Source organism: Microcebus murinus, chromosome 15 (assembly GCF_040939455.1).
Source record: "Microcebus murinus isolate Inina chromosome 15, M.murinus_Inina_mat1.0, whole genome shotgun sequence".
Lineage (NCBI taxonomy): Eukaryota > Metazoa > Chordata > Mammalia > Primates > Cheirogaleidae > Microcebus > Microcebus murinus.
Window position 1 is genome coordinate 40,546,542 of NC_134118.1, and position 19,757 is coordinate 40,566,298.

At 42.0% G+C, this 19,757-nt stretch overlaps 1 protein-coding gene across 2 annotated transcripts in view; it reads right to left on the bottom strand.

Annotated features, from left to right (window-relative positions):
* ARHGAP10 (Rho GTPase activating protein 10) overlaps positions 1–19,757 on the bottom strand; it is a 292,374-nt gene that overhangs the window by 16,823 nt on the left and 255,794 nt on the right. For both annotated transcript variants that reach the window (XM_012783754.2, XM_012783755.2), the window contains one exon: positions 10,548–10,707. In XM_012783754.2, the coding sequence (XP_012639208.1) occupies positions 10,548–10,707 (160 nt within the window). The remainder of the gene's footprint in view (positions 1–10,547; positions 10,708–19,757) is intronic.

Consider the following 19,757-nt stretch of genomic DNA (forward strand, 5'->3'; position numbering starts at 1 on the left):
CTATCCCCCCTAAGGCAACAGAGAAGTTTCCTGTGTTGGGTAGGGCAGGGGAGCAGCTGGGGAACGCAGTGGGCAGGAATAGAATACGATCTGTGTGAGGAGGAAACACTCTTCTCTAAAAAGAATCAATACTCCTGCTTTGGAAAAAACAGGCCTGAATTTCAGGGAAAGACCATATAGCTTTCGTGGGGGGGGGGAACAAACCGACCCCCAAATCTGAAATTATGAGAGTGGCTGTATCTGTGTTCACTTTACAGAGTTTATTTTTATAAAATGTAACAAATCAGCAGTCCGTGCTGCTTCTGACTCAAACCGTGATCCAATCTTCTTCAGCACCAGACCCTACACTCCATGCATATTAAAAACTTGTTGGCAGCAGAAGAGGACAAACGTTTCAGAAAGAGGAAGGGGGGTTAGGGCCTTAACTGTTAAAACCCAACACCAGCTGCAGCAGTCGCCAGAGAAGTCCTGCGTCTAACAAACATTTCTTGCATAACACAGGCAGGTCTGGCTCTGGGCAGTGCTGATGACACAGGCGCCCGATTCCAGGCTGTTTAAGCAGGAGTGTAATTTAAAATTCGAAGGGAGAGAGCAGGGAGACTACATCTCAAGAGAAGCAATGACTACTTATTTCAAGTGACTAAATCCCCCAAATACCAAGATATGTGACTATGGTTATATGATATCGGAATCAAATCAGAAGTTTGCGCTGGAATGGAAGATTTTAAAACTTCATTTGCAAGGTCTCTGAGCAGAAGCGAACACATTAGTGAAATGATCTTTCGTGCCAGTCTGGGGAACGTACTGCATGAGTCTAGAACAGCTGTCCTGAGCAAAAGTGTTTGGAAATGTTAATAAAGACAGAAGGAAATATTGTAGATCTGTATATTTTAGGAAAATCTCTGTTCAGATAAATGCCACAGTTATTCCCTAAGTGCCAAGAGAGGGAGAATTCCACAGCAAGCACATTGTTTGGTTCCAAATGAACACACCAAATGGGAACAGCAATGGAGAGAAGACAAAAAAGTCACCATAATCCACAGGGTGGGGTGGGGAGGTCTTTGCTACCCATTAGAAGGGCTCAAAATGGACCCGTCTGCTCATCATCTATGGGTCTGAAAATTGATTGTCAGGCCCTGTGCTAGTCCCTGGACCGGCTGTCCAGCCAAGTGGGTGGAGAATGCCCAGTAATTATCATAATGCAGAGTGCCACAAGTGCCATGCAAAGATCTGCCAAGGTCCCCAGAGGAACCGAGGAGAAAGCATGTAACACTTATTAGGGTATCCAGGAAGACTTCCTGTAGGAGGCGGTGTCTGCACTGAGATCATGGCGAAGCCCACAGGGCCAGTCATCATCACATCACTTCCCCACACCCAGGGTCGTGCGAGGCACAACTGTACAGTCTAGCACTGTGCCAGACACTACTTACAAACACGAATCCACTCATCCACAGAGACCCTATCATTCCATGTTACATAAGAGCAGACGGTGACATCTCAGGAAGGTAAAAGCAACTTACTCAAGGTCCTGTCGGTAGGAAACCCTGTTATGACAAGACAGCACAGAGCTCATACCCTCAAGTCCTTCTGAGTGACTGGAACAGAACAGAAGAAGAATGGAGAGGGGGTGAGAACAGAGATACTGAGCAGGCAGGATCTAGGATCCTGCACTAACGGCATAGAAGGGCAACTGAAGGATTTTAAGCACAAAAATTACAAGTGCACGTTCTGCGATTCTCCAGACAGACCCGAGTCCCAAAGCCAGCACTGCCACTGCTGGCTGTGTGCCCATTTGCAGTTTCTTAACTTCCCTCAGCTTGTTCCTCTTTTTGTGAATATAAGAAAGGCTATTTCTCACTGGCCAGAGGCCAGGGAGAGAAGGAAGAGAATGACTTAAGAGTGCCCCCAGAGGCTGGCCTGCAGCAGAAGGCTGCACTTGACCGTCACCCACAACTGAAACTTGGCTGAGTCTCTGTTTCCTCAACTGAAATGGAGAAAGCAATTATCAACAGGCTGGGCCACTGCAAGATTTAAATGAGATAACACCTTGTCCAGCAAGCAGCAGAGACTGGAGCATAGTAAGCACTCAATAAACAAAGCCCTCATTACCATTTCGTATTTCTGAGCCAGCTCTCACCTCTGATCTCCAAGGTTACATCATCACTAATCATTTTCCTTACCAAAAGATAGCAAAGTAAGTTATGCAAAGGGAAAAAATTAGAAACATATTAAGTGGATGTCACCTTCTTTAAAACAAAAAAAGTTGCTAAATGCAATACGTTACCCTGGATCCTGGAACAGAAAAAGAACATTAGTGGAAAAACCAGTGACATCCATACAAAGTCTGTAGGTAACAGCACCGCATCAAAGCTGATGTTATTATATTTTAACAAAGGTGCCAGGGTTCTGTAAGATGTTAACCATGCATGGCAGGAAGGGTGGTGAAGGGGCTCTGGAAACTCTGCACTATCTTTGTAACTTTTCTGTAAAGCTACAACTATCTCAAAATTAACATTTTATTTTAAACGATCGGTTATAAAAAGAACAACCCCAAATAAAATTTGTAATCATTGAAATAATAGAGATGTTTTGAAATTGTAATCACATGCTTGAAGGCATCCAAAACCATAAGGAGAACTTTTGGTTGGTTTAATGACAAGAAAAGATGCATGAAAGTTAGTTGTATTTTAAAATCACCTGCACTGCCCCATCCAGTGCAACACTTAGTGGTTAACTGCACTTCTTGAAACTGGATTTTAAGGAATGTGGACTATTCCAAACAGATGAGCTTTGATTATAGTTTACATCAAGGTCAGCAAACTTTTTCTGCACAGGGTCAGTGTCTCTAGCTCTGCCACCACCACCATGGGGCAAAAGCAGGCACAGACACAGTGTAAACAACTGAGTGCAGTTGTGTTCTAATAAAACTTTATTTACAAAGATGGGTGGCAGTCAGCCACAGTTTGCTTACCCCTGGACTAGCTGGACCAAATGAGAAGCCACTTGGTGGGAGGTGCAGGAGAGGAAAACAATGAGGCTAGTGAACTCCCCCAGAGGCTGAGAAGCCCCTGCTCCCCACTCCTCACTCATCACTGGCTGGGGGCGTAGGGCTCCCTGTGCGGGCCAGAGCTGACCCACAAACGCCCAGTGCTTAACTGCAGCAGCAGTTTTCTTCGATTGCTCAAGATCACCTCTCATGCAGGAGGGAGCCAGCCAATACAGCGTGCCGGCACATAAAAGTAATAACTTGTTCACCCTTGAGGAAAAAATATCTTTTGCACAAGGTGTGTGGACAGGGGGAGGAGGAAGGGCACTGCCATGTTTAACACTCAGTCCCAACCTTTGGGATGCGGAGGCTCCTACGTGGGCTTCCTCCTTTAACAAGAAAGGACATCACCATTCTGGCATCTGACAAAGTCCACTCCCAGGGCGCGCATTTTCTTGGTGTGGCCATAAGAGAACAGTCTTAGAATTACATCCCTGACCAAGTTTCCACCCAGAGAGTACCCCCGGAATCCCACTTTTCTTCCTTCCAGATGATCCCTTGTGGAACCAGGTAAGAAGGCTGAACTTTAGCTCGCTAGGTGAAAAGAAAAAGAATGATAGCTTCATTTCAGAAAATGAGGAGGCGTGAGAGGTCTGAGGGCTGTTAGTCCTGCAAGGTCACTGACAGCAATGTTTCCACCAGCTCCCTCCTTGCGTGGAAAATAGCTGCCCCCCGACATGAGGGCTGAACATCTAGAACAGGGCCAAGCAAAGCTCAAAAGGGGTGCAGAGATGCTCTGCTATGAAAAATTCTCTAGTTACTCACAGAGCTGATTGCTGGGTTGCTTGTTAGGATAGATGAGTGGCCCACATTGCCCAGAACAATTTACAGGTTTGGCTGGGTCCCCGTAGGTTCCCCATTCCTTGATCATGTGATATCCAGGAGCTTGTTCTCAGAAGCTTCTACAAAGGAGATACCCAGAGAGGCTGGGAGCAGAGCCTGAGCTGAGTCCTCCTGGAGTAACTACAATAACTGCTAAAAAACAATACAACCTCAGGACAACATCTAGGGCTTCTCCAAGACCAGAAAGGTTATCTCCCTGAGCTGTTCAGTGAGGAGATTATGTAACTGATGAACCAGGAAGTTAAGGTCAAGTGAAACTAAGAATATTAAATTACTCAGAAGGAAGGAAGATACCAGCAGGTGGCTGCCCAGCACTCCCAGGGGAGCAGCCATTGGGTTTTATTACATGTGGTCTCTTGAAACCTCACAACCACCCAGGGGGGCGAATGGTATTATTCCCCTTTTACAGATAATCTTGCTAAGCCTTGGTTTGCTTAAAGAACTTATATAAGGTCTCCAGGGTTTTAAGAAGCAGAATGTGGACACAAAGCCGGGCCTGTTTGACTCTGGTATCAGTGCCCTCCCAATCTAAACCGTCTCCTACTTGCAAAGAGAGCTCATGAGGTTCCTGCCTAATTTAGATATTGAGACACAGCCAACCAGTTCATGAACAGCGGATAATAAATTAAAACAAATGGCAGCAAGTAAGAGAATCTTTACTATAACAACAAAAACCAATGAAACTAAAACAACAAAAACAAAGCAAGACTAATGCACGATTTTATTATTTTTAAGGTCTTAAGCAGCAGAAAAACCACTACAGAATTTGTACATGTGTCTTTATTTTAGAAAGTCAACTTTTTATGATGGGTCTTTAAAGTTATACAGACAAACCAACAATCTTGCTTAAAACTAAAAGTACCAAATTTTCCGAACGTGTCACTACAGTACAAGCAAAGGAAGACATGAATTAGGCCACACGCAGTGCCAAGTACACAGCACAAATACCAAAAATACCCCCAGAGAGCCACAATGGACATAAACTGAAGGATTTAAGGTGCCAGACAATTAGTATGGCACAATGTCTACACACAGTTGGAGAGAAGAACTCAAGGAGATACACAGGACCAAAGCTGTACCTCCAAACTGAATGTGAACAGACATTTATGGTCAATGGCCAAGTACACAGGCCCTGTGATTAGCTTCTAGAGCTTTACTGAAGCTGAAGGGAGACAACTGAAGATCACATTACTCATAAAAAGATTATGGATGCTGCTCTGTGGCAACTATCAAATCTCCAAGTCTCCCAGCTCCTCCCCGAATCTCAGCCAAGGTGTTGGATGATGAATGTGCAGCAACCAGATTCAAGTGTTTATTCCCCATAGATAATTATAAACCATGGCCGCATGACTTAACGCAAGGTCAGCGCACCGTCTTCAGAGCAAGGGCACCGAATGGCCGACAGCCGTGGCTGTCTCACTGGGTTTCCGAATCAGGGTGGGTAAGGAATGATACCTACCTATCCGGATAATGTCCCCATGTGCAACTAGATAATTTCGATCTGTACAGTAAAACAAGTCTAATGGAACCACACAGCTCAACCAGGGCAGGCAGATGGGGGTCAAACTCCACCTATCCTTTACTATTATGTGGCGTGGGCCAATTTTCTTACGCTTTGTGCCCTTGTTTCCCTACCTTTAAAAATGAAGATATATCTCCCCCTGAGCCTGGCTGAGGCAAGCGTTAAGATGAAATATCATTTACAAAGCAGCTGAGACAAAGTCCAATGGACCACAGTCCTTAATGTTCCACAGTCTCTGGTCTGAGAAATGCAAGAGGGGAACTATCTAATCAAACCTTTTCTGCATCTAGTCAAACCTTCTCTACAACCCCAAACCACCAACTTCTGCTAAAGCAAAAGGTTCTATTCCTTCAAATCTCCAGACCCAGGAGGTACAGAAAAGGAGCTAACCTCTGAGCAGAATTTAAAAGGTCCAGTGGGTTCACAGCAAGGCAACCTACTGCCCCTGCTCAGGTGGCCCCATTCTGCCTTAGATGTGTGAGTTGTCTTACACCTCCGTCTTTCTGAACCCACCCAGCGACCCAGCTGCTCCCTTAGGTATGGGAGTGGGTACCGGGCCCTAATTCATTCTTCACAGTGGCCAGCACTGGAGAGCACATCCTTCCACATGCTAGAGATCTCAGTCAGAGTAACCCACCACATTCTGTAGCCAGGGCCAACTGACATGTAGGCAGAGAAAAGTCGGCTAACCTTACCAGGAAACGATCTTCCTAATAGCCAAAAAAGATGCTGCATATTGTCATACTAGGCAATTCATTCCTTTGGGTCAATGGATCACCCTCTCCTGATCCTAAATTTACATAGCTTTCCTCTCTTATTACAAAAGCTGTATGTGTTCATTTTAGTCAAGATAGCAAAAAAGCAGATATGCAACAACAAAAAAGGAACTTTTAAAAAATAAATTCCCTATTTTCTTCTTCTGAAATAATAATCACAATAAGACAAGTAGAAATATTAAGACACCAACTTCTGGGGTGAACTGACTACCCTTGCCCGACAGGGCAGGCAGTTCCAGGACTGTCGGTGTTGGGGGGGTCCTCTTTGAAGGGTGAGAAGAGGAAAGAAGGAAGGACAAAGGGGGGAAGGGAGGAGGTGGAGACAAAGTTTGACAATGACTGCTATCCTATAATTTCTAGGTATGTGCCAAATTTCAGAGAAATCTGCCAAAATTGCTTAAAATGATTATTCGTCTGAACTTTAGGCAAATCATTCATGGTTTATGGCAATATCCTAAGCCACAAATCACATTTAAGGGGTACTTTGATATCTCCCAGCAAAATTCATCAACTTCCTGAAAAGCAATCACAGAACCAACAATTCAAGCAATTTGAAATGCCAAGTGGTCGTCTCTGGGAGACCTCTATTTGCTTGCTCAATTTAAAAGAAGCAAGTTATTTCATTGATAAGAATTAAAATGGTTACCAGAGAGTACACACAAAGTATATGGAAGAAGTGCATAAGGCTATATTTGGGAGAAAAAGGCACTCAGTTTTAAGTAACCAACATCAAGTCTGGACGAGCACGAATCTCTGTGGCACAGTAGCAGTTTAAGGCGGTGGCTGGGATAAATGCTCTAGGAATACCCTAACAGCCAGGATAAACATAGGCAAGGGGCTCAGTGGGTGGGGGAGAGGGACCTACTGCTCTCCAGGCCTGCCAGGCACAGAAGAGATGAACCTCACAGCACAGACGCCCCAGCTATATACAAAGCTATTCTAAGACACTGTCATCTTGAGTTTGAGAATGTGCTAGCAGAAGAGGTGGTGTCCCCTTTTTCCATTTGAAATCTACAGAGGAGGCAGATTGCAATGCCTGATATTTCCTAGAAGAGAGTTTCTTTTGTGGCAGAGAATCTAAGAGGATTACTTGTCAAGGACCTGGTTCCATCAGTTACACAATGGCAGAAAACCTGTTTAGAGAAAACTACTTTATTGGGGGGAAAATGACTTTGGAACATTTGAAATACCTTGACCTATGATGTAATATGTCCTCCAAGGAGACTGAGCTAGCAATTCTTCACTGGCAATGAAGTCACCCATCCCCTTAACTGAGTGTACAGGTAAGTAATAGCTCCCGATTGATTGACTGCAGTGAATATACCCACAAGTCATAAACATCAGCAGAAACCCGGGAAATCCAATTCTGCTGCATTGTTTCCACCTGTCAGAGGCCATAGCTGTATCTACACACTGCCAATATCAGAACCACGGCTGCTGTAGGTTTTCCTCTACTAATTTGCTTTCCGGTGGTCAAGATTACAACATTTCTGCAAAAAGGTCCGACTGGAGTCCCATGTGATCCACATACATTTGAACTATATTCCTCAAGACCTGAGATAGCAGCGCAGGCAGTACCTCCTTTTAATGACCCTATAGTGACTTTGGTTAAAGGAGATCTTAATGAGAACTTACTTAGAGCCTACCATATTCCATACTGCATAGCTGTATGCAGAGATGAAGGGGGAAGAGAAGAGAACACACACAATGAGAACTAAAGTTATACATGCTAAGGAAACACAGAAAAATGCTTTAAGGAGACAATGATATTAATTCTGTGGAATTTCTAAAAGAAGAGTTTTTATTAATAATCTTTATTTCTGAGGAGGAAGCATGATGGATCAGAAACCAAATACAGCAGCCCAAGAGACATTTGATGACACAGGGAAAGAAATGGAATTTCCAAAAGAAAAGTATTTTTATAAATGCATAATTCAAATAAGTAATTACCTATCAATATCACAAAGAAGTTCAAAGAGTATTAAGATCCAATTCCTATCATTAAGCATCTTATGATCTAGCTTGGGGTAAGGGAAAAATTAGATAGACAGATACACTTAAACTACAGTATCAAATAATACTAATACTCAAAGACAATTTGGATTTCTTAATGCCAAAGAGCGGGTACGAGCAGAGGAAAGTATTATTTAGAGGCTCCCTGTCCACCAGAGTACGAGGGGACATTTCCTGGGGATGAAGATAAAATTAGACACTGGAGACAGGTCAGGATTGCCTTGAACGAAAAAAGCAGGAGAGATATTTCAGGCAGAGGGAATCAAAGTATGTGGGAAGCACGCAAGGGCTACTGGAAGGACGGCAAGCATGCCACCCTGGAAGAATGTTTCACAAAACAACAGGGAGAGAAATCACGTATCCTAATCACACTCCTGAAAGAAGCAGTTTGCAATCAACACAGGCCTAGAGCCGTGGCGGGGAGCAGGAGACAGTTCTCTCTAGCAGGGCTCGCCAAGCCCTGTCTGGGGACCGGTTAGAAATGCAGACTCTTGGGCCCCTTCTCAGACCTACTGAATCATGAGCTCTGGGTGGGGCCCAGCTATTTGGGGGTTTCTCAAGTCCCACAGGTGGCTCTGACATGCGCTCAGGTTTGAAGCGCCCTCACCTAGATCCAAACTTTCTAACGCAGTGATAAATCTGGACTGATACACGCACACAAGTGAATCCCTTTAAAAGGTACAAGAAAACATTCTAGTATATGTATATACTTCAAGAAACACAGGTGTAATTCGTCCATTGCACACAAGACAATCAAGTTCTTAAAGTAGGAGAAGGTCTCCATTATAACAAGAATCTCCTTGCTAGACTTGCTTCAACTATTTTTCTCCCTCCCTTTTTGGGCTCTCAAGGTTGGAGTGCTTTCCATGCCAATTTAAAGTCCGTATGAATAGAAAGCTGGGGAACTCACTCCTAGGTTGATTTATAACCAAAAATATCAAGCTCTTCTTGTTTCAGGCACGGACGTTTTGTGAATTGAGCATTGGCTGTACCACGGCTCATAATGTCACTTTTCTGCAGAGCCACTATGGAAGAAAGATGACTGACTAAACTGTCTCCCACTGACTGTGGCATATACGTACCGAAAGGAATAATTAGGCATCTGGTTTTCACTAAACTGCACATACACTGGCTAAATTCCACCTTGCCTGTAACCAGGATTACAGATTCTGGTTTCCTACGTAACTGCTGCTATTGTTACGTGTAGTACTGAAGTGAAAGAGAATTTTTATTGTGGAAAAAGAATAGTAAAGGTGACAAGCCTATTTGAGTAATGTGTAATTCAAATCCACAATACACAATCTTCAGCATATAAAATATGTACATATGACAAAGTTGGGGGGGATCTCATCTGGAGAATATATTTCCACACTTGGACTTTCAGTCAGATTTTCCAAGTCTTCAGGTCACCCCCAAATTTTAGCATACCAAATGCCTCCCAGCTTCTCTTAATACTTAATAAGTTCATAATGATTTCATGTGGATCCCACAGTGACTATAAAAAGCCAAGTAATCTGAGGAACACTTTCCAATCCATTTAAAGTCCCAAGAATGCCCAGCTAGGGTCAGATGACATCATTATCTATAATTTATTTCAAGCAACCTTGGCTTAAAAAATTATTTTAATACTCTCTGGATGAATTATAAATGTATTTTTGGATGTAATTTGATTGACTAATCAAGTAAGGCCTTGTAATTATTAGTGGTGTTTTCTCTTCTCTGCGCACATGTTTGAAATGGGATGCCCTTCTGATGTCTCACACTGCCACCGTTCTGCCTTTACTCCGCAGCCTTGGTCAACACAGCCTGACAAGCCCTCACGTAAAGGTATTTTGTTTGTATTCGTATTATTTGTTCTAATACACCTGAGCTGATGTGTACATGCTTGGCACGAAATCAAACTGAGAAGATACACCATCCATCAAGTCTCGACTCTGTGTAACATAGAGTAGAGTGCTAGCAGAAAGCTCTCAGAAGTTCATATAATTAAATCATCATTCTATAGACAGTGTCAAGAGTCTGTCCATCACAGCGCATGCACTGTCATATCCTTAAAAGGTTGCGTAACCAGCAGAAAAACATCCTGAGTGGGACAGTAACAAGTTTCCTTTGCACAACCCAAAACTGCCATGAATTGAACTAAGATCAAATTCGAAGTAGCACCCACCCACCCTTTCCATACTGGGAACACAGAGATACACTATTCGAGAAAGACCTTGCTTTATGGATGTGCCCCCACTGATGAGAGAACAAGAGTCCCAAGATCTAACAGCTTCAGCACCCGCTGGCCACATAAAACTTCAAACCGAAGCCCTGGCCTCCTGCCCTCAGCAGCACAGTTACTTACATGGGGGATGCCCAGTCCCCAGAGCCGCCTCCGTCTGCCAGAAGGTGGTTTTTGTCTGGTCCAGGAGGCCCATGCACAGCTGCAGTCGTGGGCGACGGGGAGGACAGTGAGTCTGCACTGCTGGTAGGGGTGTCCTCCTTAGGAGGGTTGGAACTGTCACCTATGGGGAAAAAGGATCAAATTTCAAACAAATACTCAGAGAAGAAAAACAAACAAAAAAAAAAACTAACCACTAACAATTACATGGCATTACTTGATTAGTCCATCAAATTCTATCTAAAATCACATTTGCAATTCAGCCTGAGAGTACTTGGGTGTCCTGTCTTTAAAAGTCTCGGCGTTTTTTAACCAAAGATGCATAAAGTAAAACCATAGATATTACATAGTGAGGAGTGTTGTCCCCACTAGAAAACACAATAATCAAAATCAGATCAAATGGAAGACAAATGCCTGGATGGTAGCCACGACGACTCCTAATCCCTAAGCAGCCCAGGAATAAACCAGCGACATCAAGAACAGCTCAGAATAGCACACCAGCCTCACAGGCCCCAACCTCTCTCCTTCCAGGCATTTGTTGGTTGTTTAAGCCCTTCTTAGTCACGACTTAGTGCATGATAAATTGAACAACTCTAAAGGAACCTTGTCTTCTGAGCTGGTATCTTGGATTATAATTTCTAAGAGTCTAACATTAAAATCCCAGACAGAGAAATTTCCATTTCCTGACTTGTACAGGGTCAGGGAGGATGCTATACAAGTCAGGCCCCTGCAGTGACTGCACAGGATGAATTTACATCAAAACTGAAGGCATTTCCTAAATGAGTTGCACGGTGTATGAATTCACCGAGGACCATTTTAGTAAATACGTTTAGTATCATTTATACATATTATGGGTTTGGGTGCAAAATATGGAAGATGAAAAAGAGAGCACACAAGAGCAGCTGTTTCCCTGAACTGGACTTCATGCTCCCACGGAACTCCCAGCTCCCATAAAATGCACCTGAACTGCACCCTTCAGAGCCTGGCCTTTCAGCCTAATCCACAATTTCCATTAAATATTAACTCCTCTCGGGTGCCCTGCAGAAGACCAATTTTCTATGACGATGACACAAATTTGACCTTGATTTCATAGGTACAGGATCACAGCAGTGGCCAACAAACTGCCACAGAAGCAGATGACACACACACGGAGGACCATAACCCTAGCCACCAACAGCTCCTGGCAGATTAAACCTTCATGTTTCTTCAGTCCTAGGTCCTAGAAACAGAGAAAGCATGAACATCAAGAACAGCGAGGAACTTGCTCTTGGAAAACCACCTAAATGGATTTCATTTCTCCTAAAAACGAAGCACAAGAGAAATTCCAGACTCTTCTTAAGCTAGATCCCAAGATGCTAATCTTGAAAATTGACTGGACAAAATAATTCTTCTTGACCCCTGCCCCAGCTTACAACTAAGGCTAAGAGGGAGAATCTTAGAAATGGAGATCTAGAACAGCAGCATTCAGGGAAGCAGAAGTTAGAGATGGTGGTGATGGCTAGAACATTCTGATAGGGAATATTCTGCACAGAGACGGTGGAACAAGAAGTGGGCCCCCTCTCTGCAGGCAGGTCTTCTCCCTGGGCTGAGTCTGACTGTTGCTAAAGTCCAGAAGACTGCATGATTCCTCTCTCAGCGAAGCCACTTTTTCCACAGCCCTCACCACAAAAGCATTTAGCTAATGGGAGAAATTCAGCCTCATTCAATGGGCCAATTTTCAGGCAAATAGACCAAAACCCACTGATAGACCACTGCTATGATTTCCTTTTATTTTCTTTCTGGGATACAGTCCACTGTGGAACAAAGGCTGCTTCATCCCCTGTGCCTGGAGAGCTCAACTCCATGCAGTTCTTTTCTGCAAATGAACCCGAGAGCAGCAAGGGGCTAGAACTCCAGCACCCCCAGGCCTCTCCCTGGGCCCCTCAGGCATCACAAGCAGTGGCTCCCTTTGCAATCTAGAGGGACTCACATGTAACCCCAGCACAGAGTAAACCCTCAACATTGGCCTGCATCGAGGCTTGGCAAGAAGCAACAAAATCTCATCAGTTCTGAAGCAGAACAGGATCACCTCCACAGCGACTCGGACACCAGCAGCTCCCTGGCTTCAGGAGGCTGGCTCCTGGCCCTCCGCCTCCTCCGGCCCCAAACCCTGACTGCAGGCAGGACACGACACGGGGGAGCAGCAGCAACTGAGACAGGGACCACCTGATTCCCTGACTCACCCCTACCAGGAGAAACCTGTCAATGAGAAGCAACTTTGGGGAACTGGAGACTGGGGTCTAATGTTACCTTTAAAAGATGCCTGAAATGTTTTTACAACCAGATACAGCAGCTCATTTACATTGTTTCTAATCCTTTCCCCAAGCAGACTGATACAGCACAAATTGTCATTCAACATATTAAATCACATTCTATTAAGAGAATTCTCTCTTCCTTCCTGCCAAACAGTGGCAATCTGAACCCTTAAGTGAAAGTAATATTGGTAGAAGGGAACGTTTACGCAGACTGATCAAATGAAGACACACCTCACCCTACTGTCCAAATGCACAAAATGCCTTCCTCCTTCACTGTTCAGGAATGAGCTTATCTATTTAAGAGAATCACTGAATTCAAGAGAGAATAAATATCAGGTACATAAACACTCAGTTCATATAACCATTTCTGAAACTTTAGTTCTCCAAAAATCAAATTGCTACTTTTTAACTAGTATGAAAATAATAAAACTTAAAAAAAATTCAATGTTCAATAATATGTGGAATAAGATTTTAAGTCCTATGAAACTAAATTTATAATTGAGAATTGTCGACGGAAAAAAGCCAAACTCTGTAAAATAATTTTAAAGAGATTTATTCTGAGCCAAATTTGAGGACCATGACCCGGAGCCACTGCCAAGAGGCCTTGGGCAAGTGGACTCGCTGTGGCTGGGTTACAGTTCAGTTTTATACATTTTCAGAGAGGCAGGGGTTACAGGCAAAGTCACAAATCAATACATGAGAGGCATACATTGGTTTGGCCCAAAAAGGTGGGACATCTCGAAGCGGGGGGGCTTACAGGTTATAGGTGGGTTTAAAGATTCTTTGGCTGGCAATTGGCTGAGAGAGTTAGTCTTTATCTAGAAGACCAGAAAGGATATGCTTACTTTAAGATAAGGGTATGAGCACTCTGGGAGGTCCAGACAGGAGGACACTTTAAATTTACAATAGGCGCCTGCTAGGATGTTTTAAGATGGTTTAAATTTAAGAATAGGCATCTGCTAGGATGCTTGAGTTAAGACAGGGGCTTCTTATCTTTTAGGTGATGTTAATGCCATACCAGAATCAGGTCAGGAAGTAAACCACTGCTTCGTTTGGTTAACAAAAGCCGCTTAGTGGGAATTTACTGTTTGTCAGCCTAACCCTGCTGGCCTCCTTACCATTTGCCAGCCTAACCCAGCTGGCCTCCTTAGGACAGAGTTTTTAGCAAAAAATTAGAGTTCAGTCCTCAGAATTAAAGTCAGATACCCTCAGCATTTTCACCTATCACTTCCTCTGAGAGGGCATACACCTCTTCCCCTGGGTGTTACATTTAACAGGCATCCACAAACACAGAAATGACCTAGGAGTAAAAAGGTTGTTCAACAAAAATGGTGCTGAAGGACTCGCCTTAGGAACAGACTCCAAGATAAGAAACTCATTAGAAAACAAATAACCCGCCATCTAGGAGAGCAAATGACTTCCTCACAACACCAAGCTTAACGCCCACCTTCTCCACAAAGCACCCGCCTCTGCTCTGGTTCTCACAGCTGTAAGCAGCGGCAGTGCAGTTTTGCAATTCACCGTCATATCTTCATTCCATCACCTGGTTTTAGTTCCCCATTTTTTCAGGGTGGAGACCATGACTTGGTCTTGGTAATCCTTACGAAGACATGATGCAACACCAGGCAAATCAGGAGTCCCCAGGAAATACTGTGGACTCAATGCCACAAGACATGCCATGAACAGGGAATGCCACTGCCTCTAGAAATGGAGAAGGGGGGCGCGGGGGGGGGGAAATCTCAAGGTATTCTCACAAAATCTGCATGCAGTTTCTCATTTTCATCCTCTCCCCTTCCAAGCCTCAAGCATCCCAAACCCTCTTTATTCACTCAGCCAGTCTACTTGCATACAAGGCACACCATGCATGCCAAGTTACAAAGCTTGTAAAGAATAAGTCTCTAACCCAAAGGTGCTCACAGTCTAAAGCAGAAGACAGGTAAAGACCAACACCGAGAAAAGGTGGTGTTTGCTATAATACAGCAAGGAGCTTGGAGACCCGGAAAAAGGAGTTTCTAAACCTTTCAGTGGTAGGGGTGAAAGACGTGTCAGAGTCATCAAAGGATTAGGAAGAAATCATTATCAGACTTTCAAGCAAAGAACCCCTGGTAGAGAATATATCAAGGGTGAAAGAAAAGAAGCAGGAGAGAATGTGGCCATTGTCAGAGCCACAGCAGTTGGATTTGGCTGGAGGACATGGTCAAAGGCAGAAAGCAGGTGTATGAAGTCGGGTAAAGGGGTTGTCATGTAACACGAAGGCGTGTGAACTTATTCTGCAGGCACTGGGAAGTTACTGCAGGGACTAAGCAGGGGAGTGATATGCTCCAGGGAATGGATCCAGAAGATATTCAGGTATTACAGCCAAGAGAACTCAGTGGATAAAGGTGAAGGGTGAGAAAGAAACTTAGGTGACCCTCAAGTTCTTTGCTTAGGCAACTGGTTGAATGGTGGAATCCTTAACTGAAATAGAGAATAAAAAAATAAACATGGAACAAATTGGATGAAAGAGATAAGACCAGCTGTATACATGCTGGGTTTGGGACGTCAAAAAAAAGTCCAGGCAAGGGTATCTAGAAAGTTGGCTACACAACACAACAGCTCAGGAGAGAAGCCTGGGATGGTTTTATTGATTTGCCATCATGCACGCAGAGATGAAGTCAGGGCCTTCGATGGAGAGAATAAGGGTGGAGAAATAGAAAAGTAAGAGAACCTGGGGGAATTTCAGATGTAAAGAGCAAGCTTCTCTATACAACAATGTTGGTAGCAGTGTTTTAAATGCAGAAGATTTGCAAATATTTAGGACTTCCCCACAAACATCAACTCTCATAAAAACTGGACAAAAAGGCATTCAGGAGGGCATACTTTTCATGACAGCTACTGTATTTCACTCTTTAGTCTGACTTCTTTACGAGCCTGAGCATATGAAAAAGGGCTTTATTTTCCTGACGGACTAAAACCACCTTCAAAGAATGGCAGAAAATTAGACCATGAAGAAGGAATAAGAACTTGATAATTCTCCCACATCTAATAATTTAGAGGATGGCTATATCTTTAATTGTAATATATGGATAAGCTTTGACTGTCGTGGGCTTAACTTTTTTGTTCTGATCATGACACACTATTCTGGCCATTCATCTTCTGGTCATTTCGCTTAAACAAAACTGCTTTTGCATTGTTGGAATAAAGTATTGAGGTTCCCTTCTATTTCATTCATTTCTTCTTTCTCTCCTCTCAAATATACTTCCTAACAGTTAAGTCAGAGATAGTTCCCTTTAAAGTCCTTTTCCTGCTGTTCTTCCACTTAGCCGAAGATGTCTAGGTATGGTAGGAAACCACAGAAGGTTTCTGTTATTCCTCAGAGATGGGCTGTCTCCACCAAAGCAAGGCTATTCCATGCTCCCCATTCTTAAACATCTGGCTTATGTATTAGCAGAAGTAAGGAAGAAAAGGAGAAGACAGAAAAGAGGAAAGAAAAAAAAAAGCATAAAAAGAGGAGATCTAATCTATTAGATGGTTTTAATTTAAGCAAACTTCACAGTTATGCATTTGGTTAGCTGGAAGACAGCTGATGACTCCTTTGGTACACAAATACTTTTCCTATTGGATGAGGAAAATCTTGGATGCTTCTAATTATCCAACAGTTAATCACTAGGATCAAAGGAAGATTTACTGAGAACAGAGTTAACTGCACTTATGACACAGTAACGCTTTTATGATAAAGTCCAGTCGGGAAATCTCCAGCCAAGAGGGCAATGAAGTTTTAAGTGCAAACCCACTCCTCCTTCCCACATATGCCGAACAAAAGCAAATAATAGTAATTAATAATAATATTTAGAAAATAAAAAGATAAATTACACTAAAAAAAAAAAAACTTGCTACACATATCTGTAGAACAGAAACAGAAAGGGAACATTTGGAGGTTGGTGGGAATGCCAGCCAAAGGCCTCTGGTTCCAAGACCAATCAAAGCCAGCAGAACCAGCCCAATGCTAAATCCTGTGGTGTTCCTAGTACCTACCATACACTAGCCATGGGACAGAAGGGATAGAACCAGGCTCTTCGTGTGGAACAAGGGACTGAGAGAAGCACTCCATATGAAATGGAGGCCAAAATCTATGACCAAGTTCTCCACTTACCTAGGGAACGGATTTGACATTTCTGCCCCTCTCATACCTGCAACAAGAGTTCTAAGCTAGCAATGGCAACACCTAGTTCTGAAACAAGCACCTAGGTGAGCCCAGAGGAGGCAACAGTCTGAGAGGGGAAAAAGGAAGAAGGAAGGGAGAGAGGAAGGGTCCAACCCACCATAACCATGCTTAAACACACAAAATCGTTCTTCACTATCGACTTGGATACCACAACTTCTAAGAACAGAAAAAACTAAGATAGTCAGCAAACTCAACAAATAAGAAAATTCAGAGATTTAGAGGTTTGTAACATAGAGAATTGAAGTGGAATTTCCAGCATCCAGATTCCAGAAGAAGAAACCAATTGAGAGGAAGAAATATTTAAGGAAATGACCAAAGTCTCAAAATTAAAAAAACTTCAAAGACCTCAATCTGTAGGATTCAGAGTGTCGAATAGAGCAAAAAAGAAAATCTTGCATGTAAGACACATTGTTGTGAAATTTAGCATTATCAAATACAAAGAAAAACCAAAAAGCATTAGTTAGAAGGAACAGACCATATAAAAAAGAAAAAAAAAAAACAACAAAAAACCAGACTGACATGAGACTTCTCAACAACATTAAATACAGAATAAAATTGATGTAATAGTCTTTAAGTATTAAAGGAAAAGAATTTTGAGCAAAGAATTGTATATTCCAACTGCCAAACTGCCATTCAAATGTGCGGGTGTAATAAAAATATCACAGGACATAAAAATCCCCAAAGGTTGGCCACATAAAGAATAATATTGATAACACTCTTAGAGAAATTCTTTGGGTATTTAAATAAATGAAGCAATATAGAATATTCAACTAACTTAATGTCTACTGTTGTCTTAATGATCTAGGACAAAAGTAAAACAATGTAATCAAAATAATCCAGAGCCAAAATTCTAGAAAATAACAACATAGTTGGACTTGGTAGGCCAGAGGGAATTGAGAATTCATTATTTGTCTTATTGGGGGTGGGCAGAGAGTTTAAGAAACTGATAAATAAAACTATAAGTTTCAAAATAAAGGCAAGCATTCTAGAAACAAAAACCAGAAGATATATCATTGAAAACAGCAGGACATTTGCTTTTTTGAAGAGAAAGCAGAAAAGAAAGGGAAAAGTATCAAACGTCATTAAATGAAAAATATAAAAAAACAGAAATTCTAATATAATGGTAATTATAATATATAAATGGATTAAATTCACCAATTAAAAGACAGTGACTCTACAAATATATTTTCAAACCCAACAATATGCTAACTAAAAGAAATATGCTTAAAATAAAAAGACAAAGTCTGTAAAATACAAGAATAAAATATGGATATATTAGGCAAATATGAACCAAAAAAAGGGTAATGATCTTAATGAATTACATGAGGGTCATTTTATACTGATAAAGGGACAAGATAATTAAACAAGGCCACAAGCACCTAATACAGCTTCAAGCAACATGACAAAACTGTAAGGAAAAACAGAAAAATCCACAATCATACTTGGAGATTTAACACTCCTCTCAGATGCTAATATCAAGTAGGCAAAAAACTACAATCAATAATACAAAGTTGATATATTTCACACAGAGAGAACTCACAATAAACAGATATACACATTTTTTCAAGAAGATATGGAATATTTTTTATGGAAAACTATAAAATCTTAATAAATTCCAAAGGAGGAATATTATACAAATTGTCCTGAAAAATATTGCAAAATAATTAGCAGAATAAACAAAAAGATATTCTCACAGTTTTCATATACTGGTAAACTAAACATGGTTAAAAAGAAAATCATAATGGAAATTAAGAAATATTTAGAACTCAATAATAAAATAATTTCATACCAAAACTATAAGACACAGCAAAAAATATAGCTTTACAACATTTATTAGGAAACAAGAAAGCTTTACAACATTTTTAAGCCACATTTGAATAGATATTTTTTCTAGATATTGATAGTCAAAAGACAGTCATGACTGCTTAAATATTCAAATTAAATTCAGTCAACATGAAGTTGACTATGAAAGTAGAATTCACTGAAATACATTTGATGTCTTTATTTTCATATACTAATTCAACAGGAATTACTTGTATACTATAATTAATATATAGAACTACTCCAGAAAGTAAAAAGCTAATATTCTTAACTATTATTTTTATCTACTGGCATGTAAGACTTTCTGAGGAAAAAAAACCTCCAACATCAAAGTAGAAATCAATGATAAAATGTGATCTGACACATACAAACTCACTCTAAATACAGAAAAATAAATCTCAAGGCGAAATATTTTAACCTTTGAGGGGTCTTCAAGCAAAAAAATACGTGAACTTTTCCACCAGCAGGGGGAGAACACAACTGCTCTGGTTCACATCCACCTCCTGCCCTCTGCCCTTGGGTCTGATTCCTCCTCCGGGCATCCTGCATGCTCTGTTTTCAATAGGGCCACCCAATAATAACTTAGAATCTCTTGATTAACACATTTCAACAGCTTCTTTGCCCAGCTGATGTTTCTGTTCTAATGATGTTGTACCCAAGGAGGACTAAAGCACCAAGAACTCAAGTAACGTCCGTGTATGAAGACAGCCCAAGAGGTGGGGAGGGGAGACAGGATATCCCCAAGAAACACCACACCTGGGTACAAGTGACCCATGGCAGACAAACAGCCCTGGGAACGAAGTTGATGGGAAGAGCCTGAAACTGGGATGAGATTATGAAATGCTGCAGTAGGAA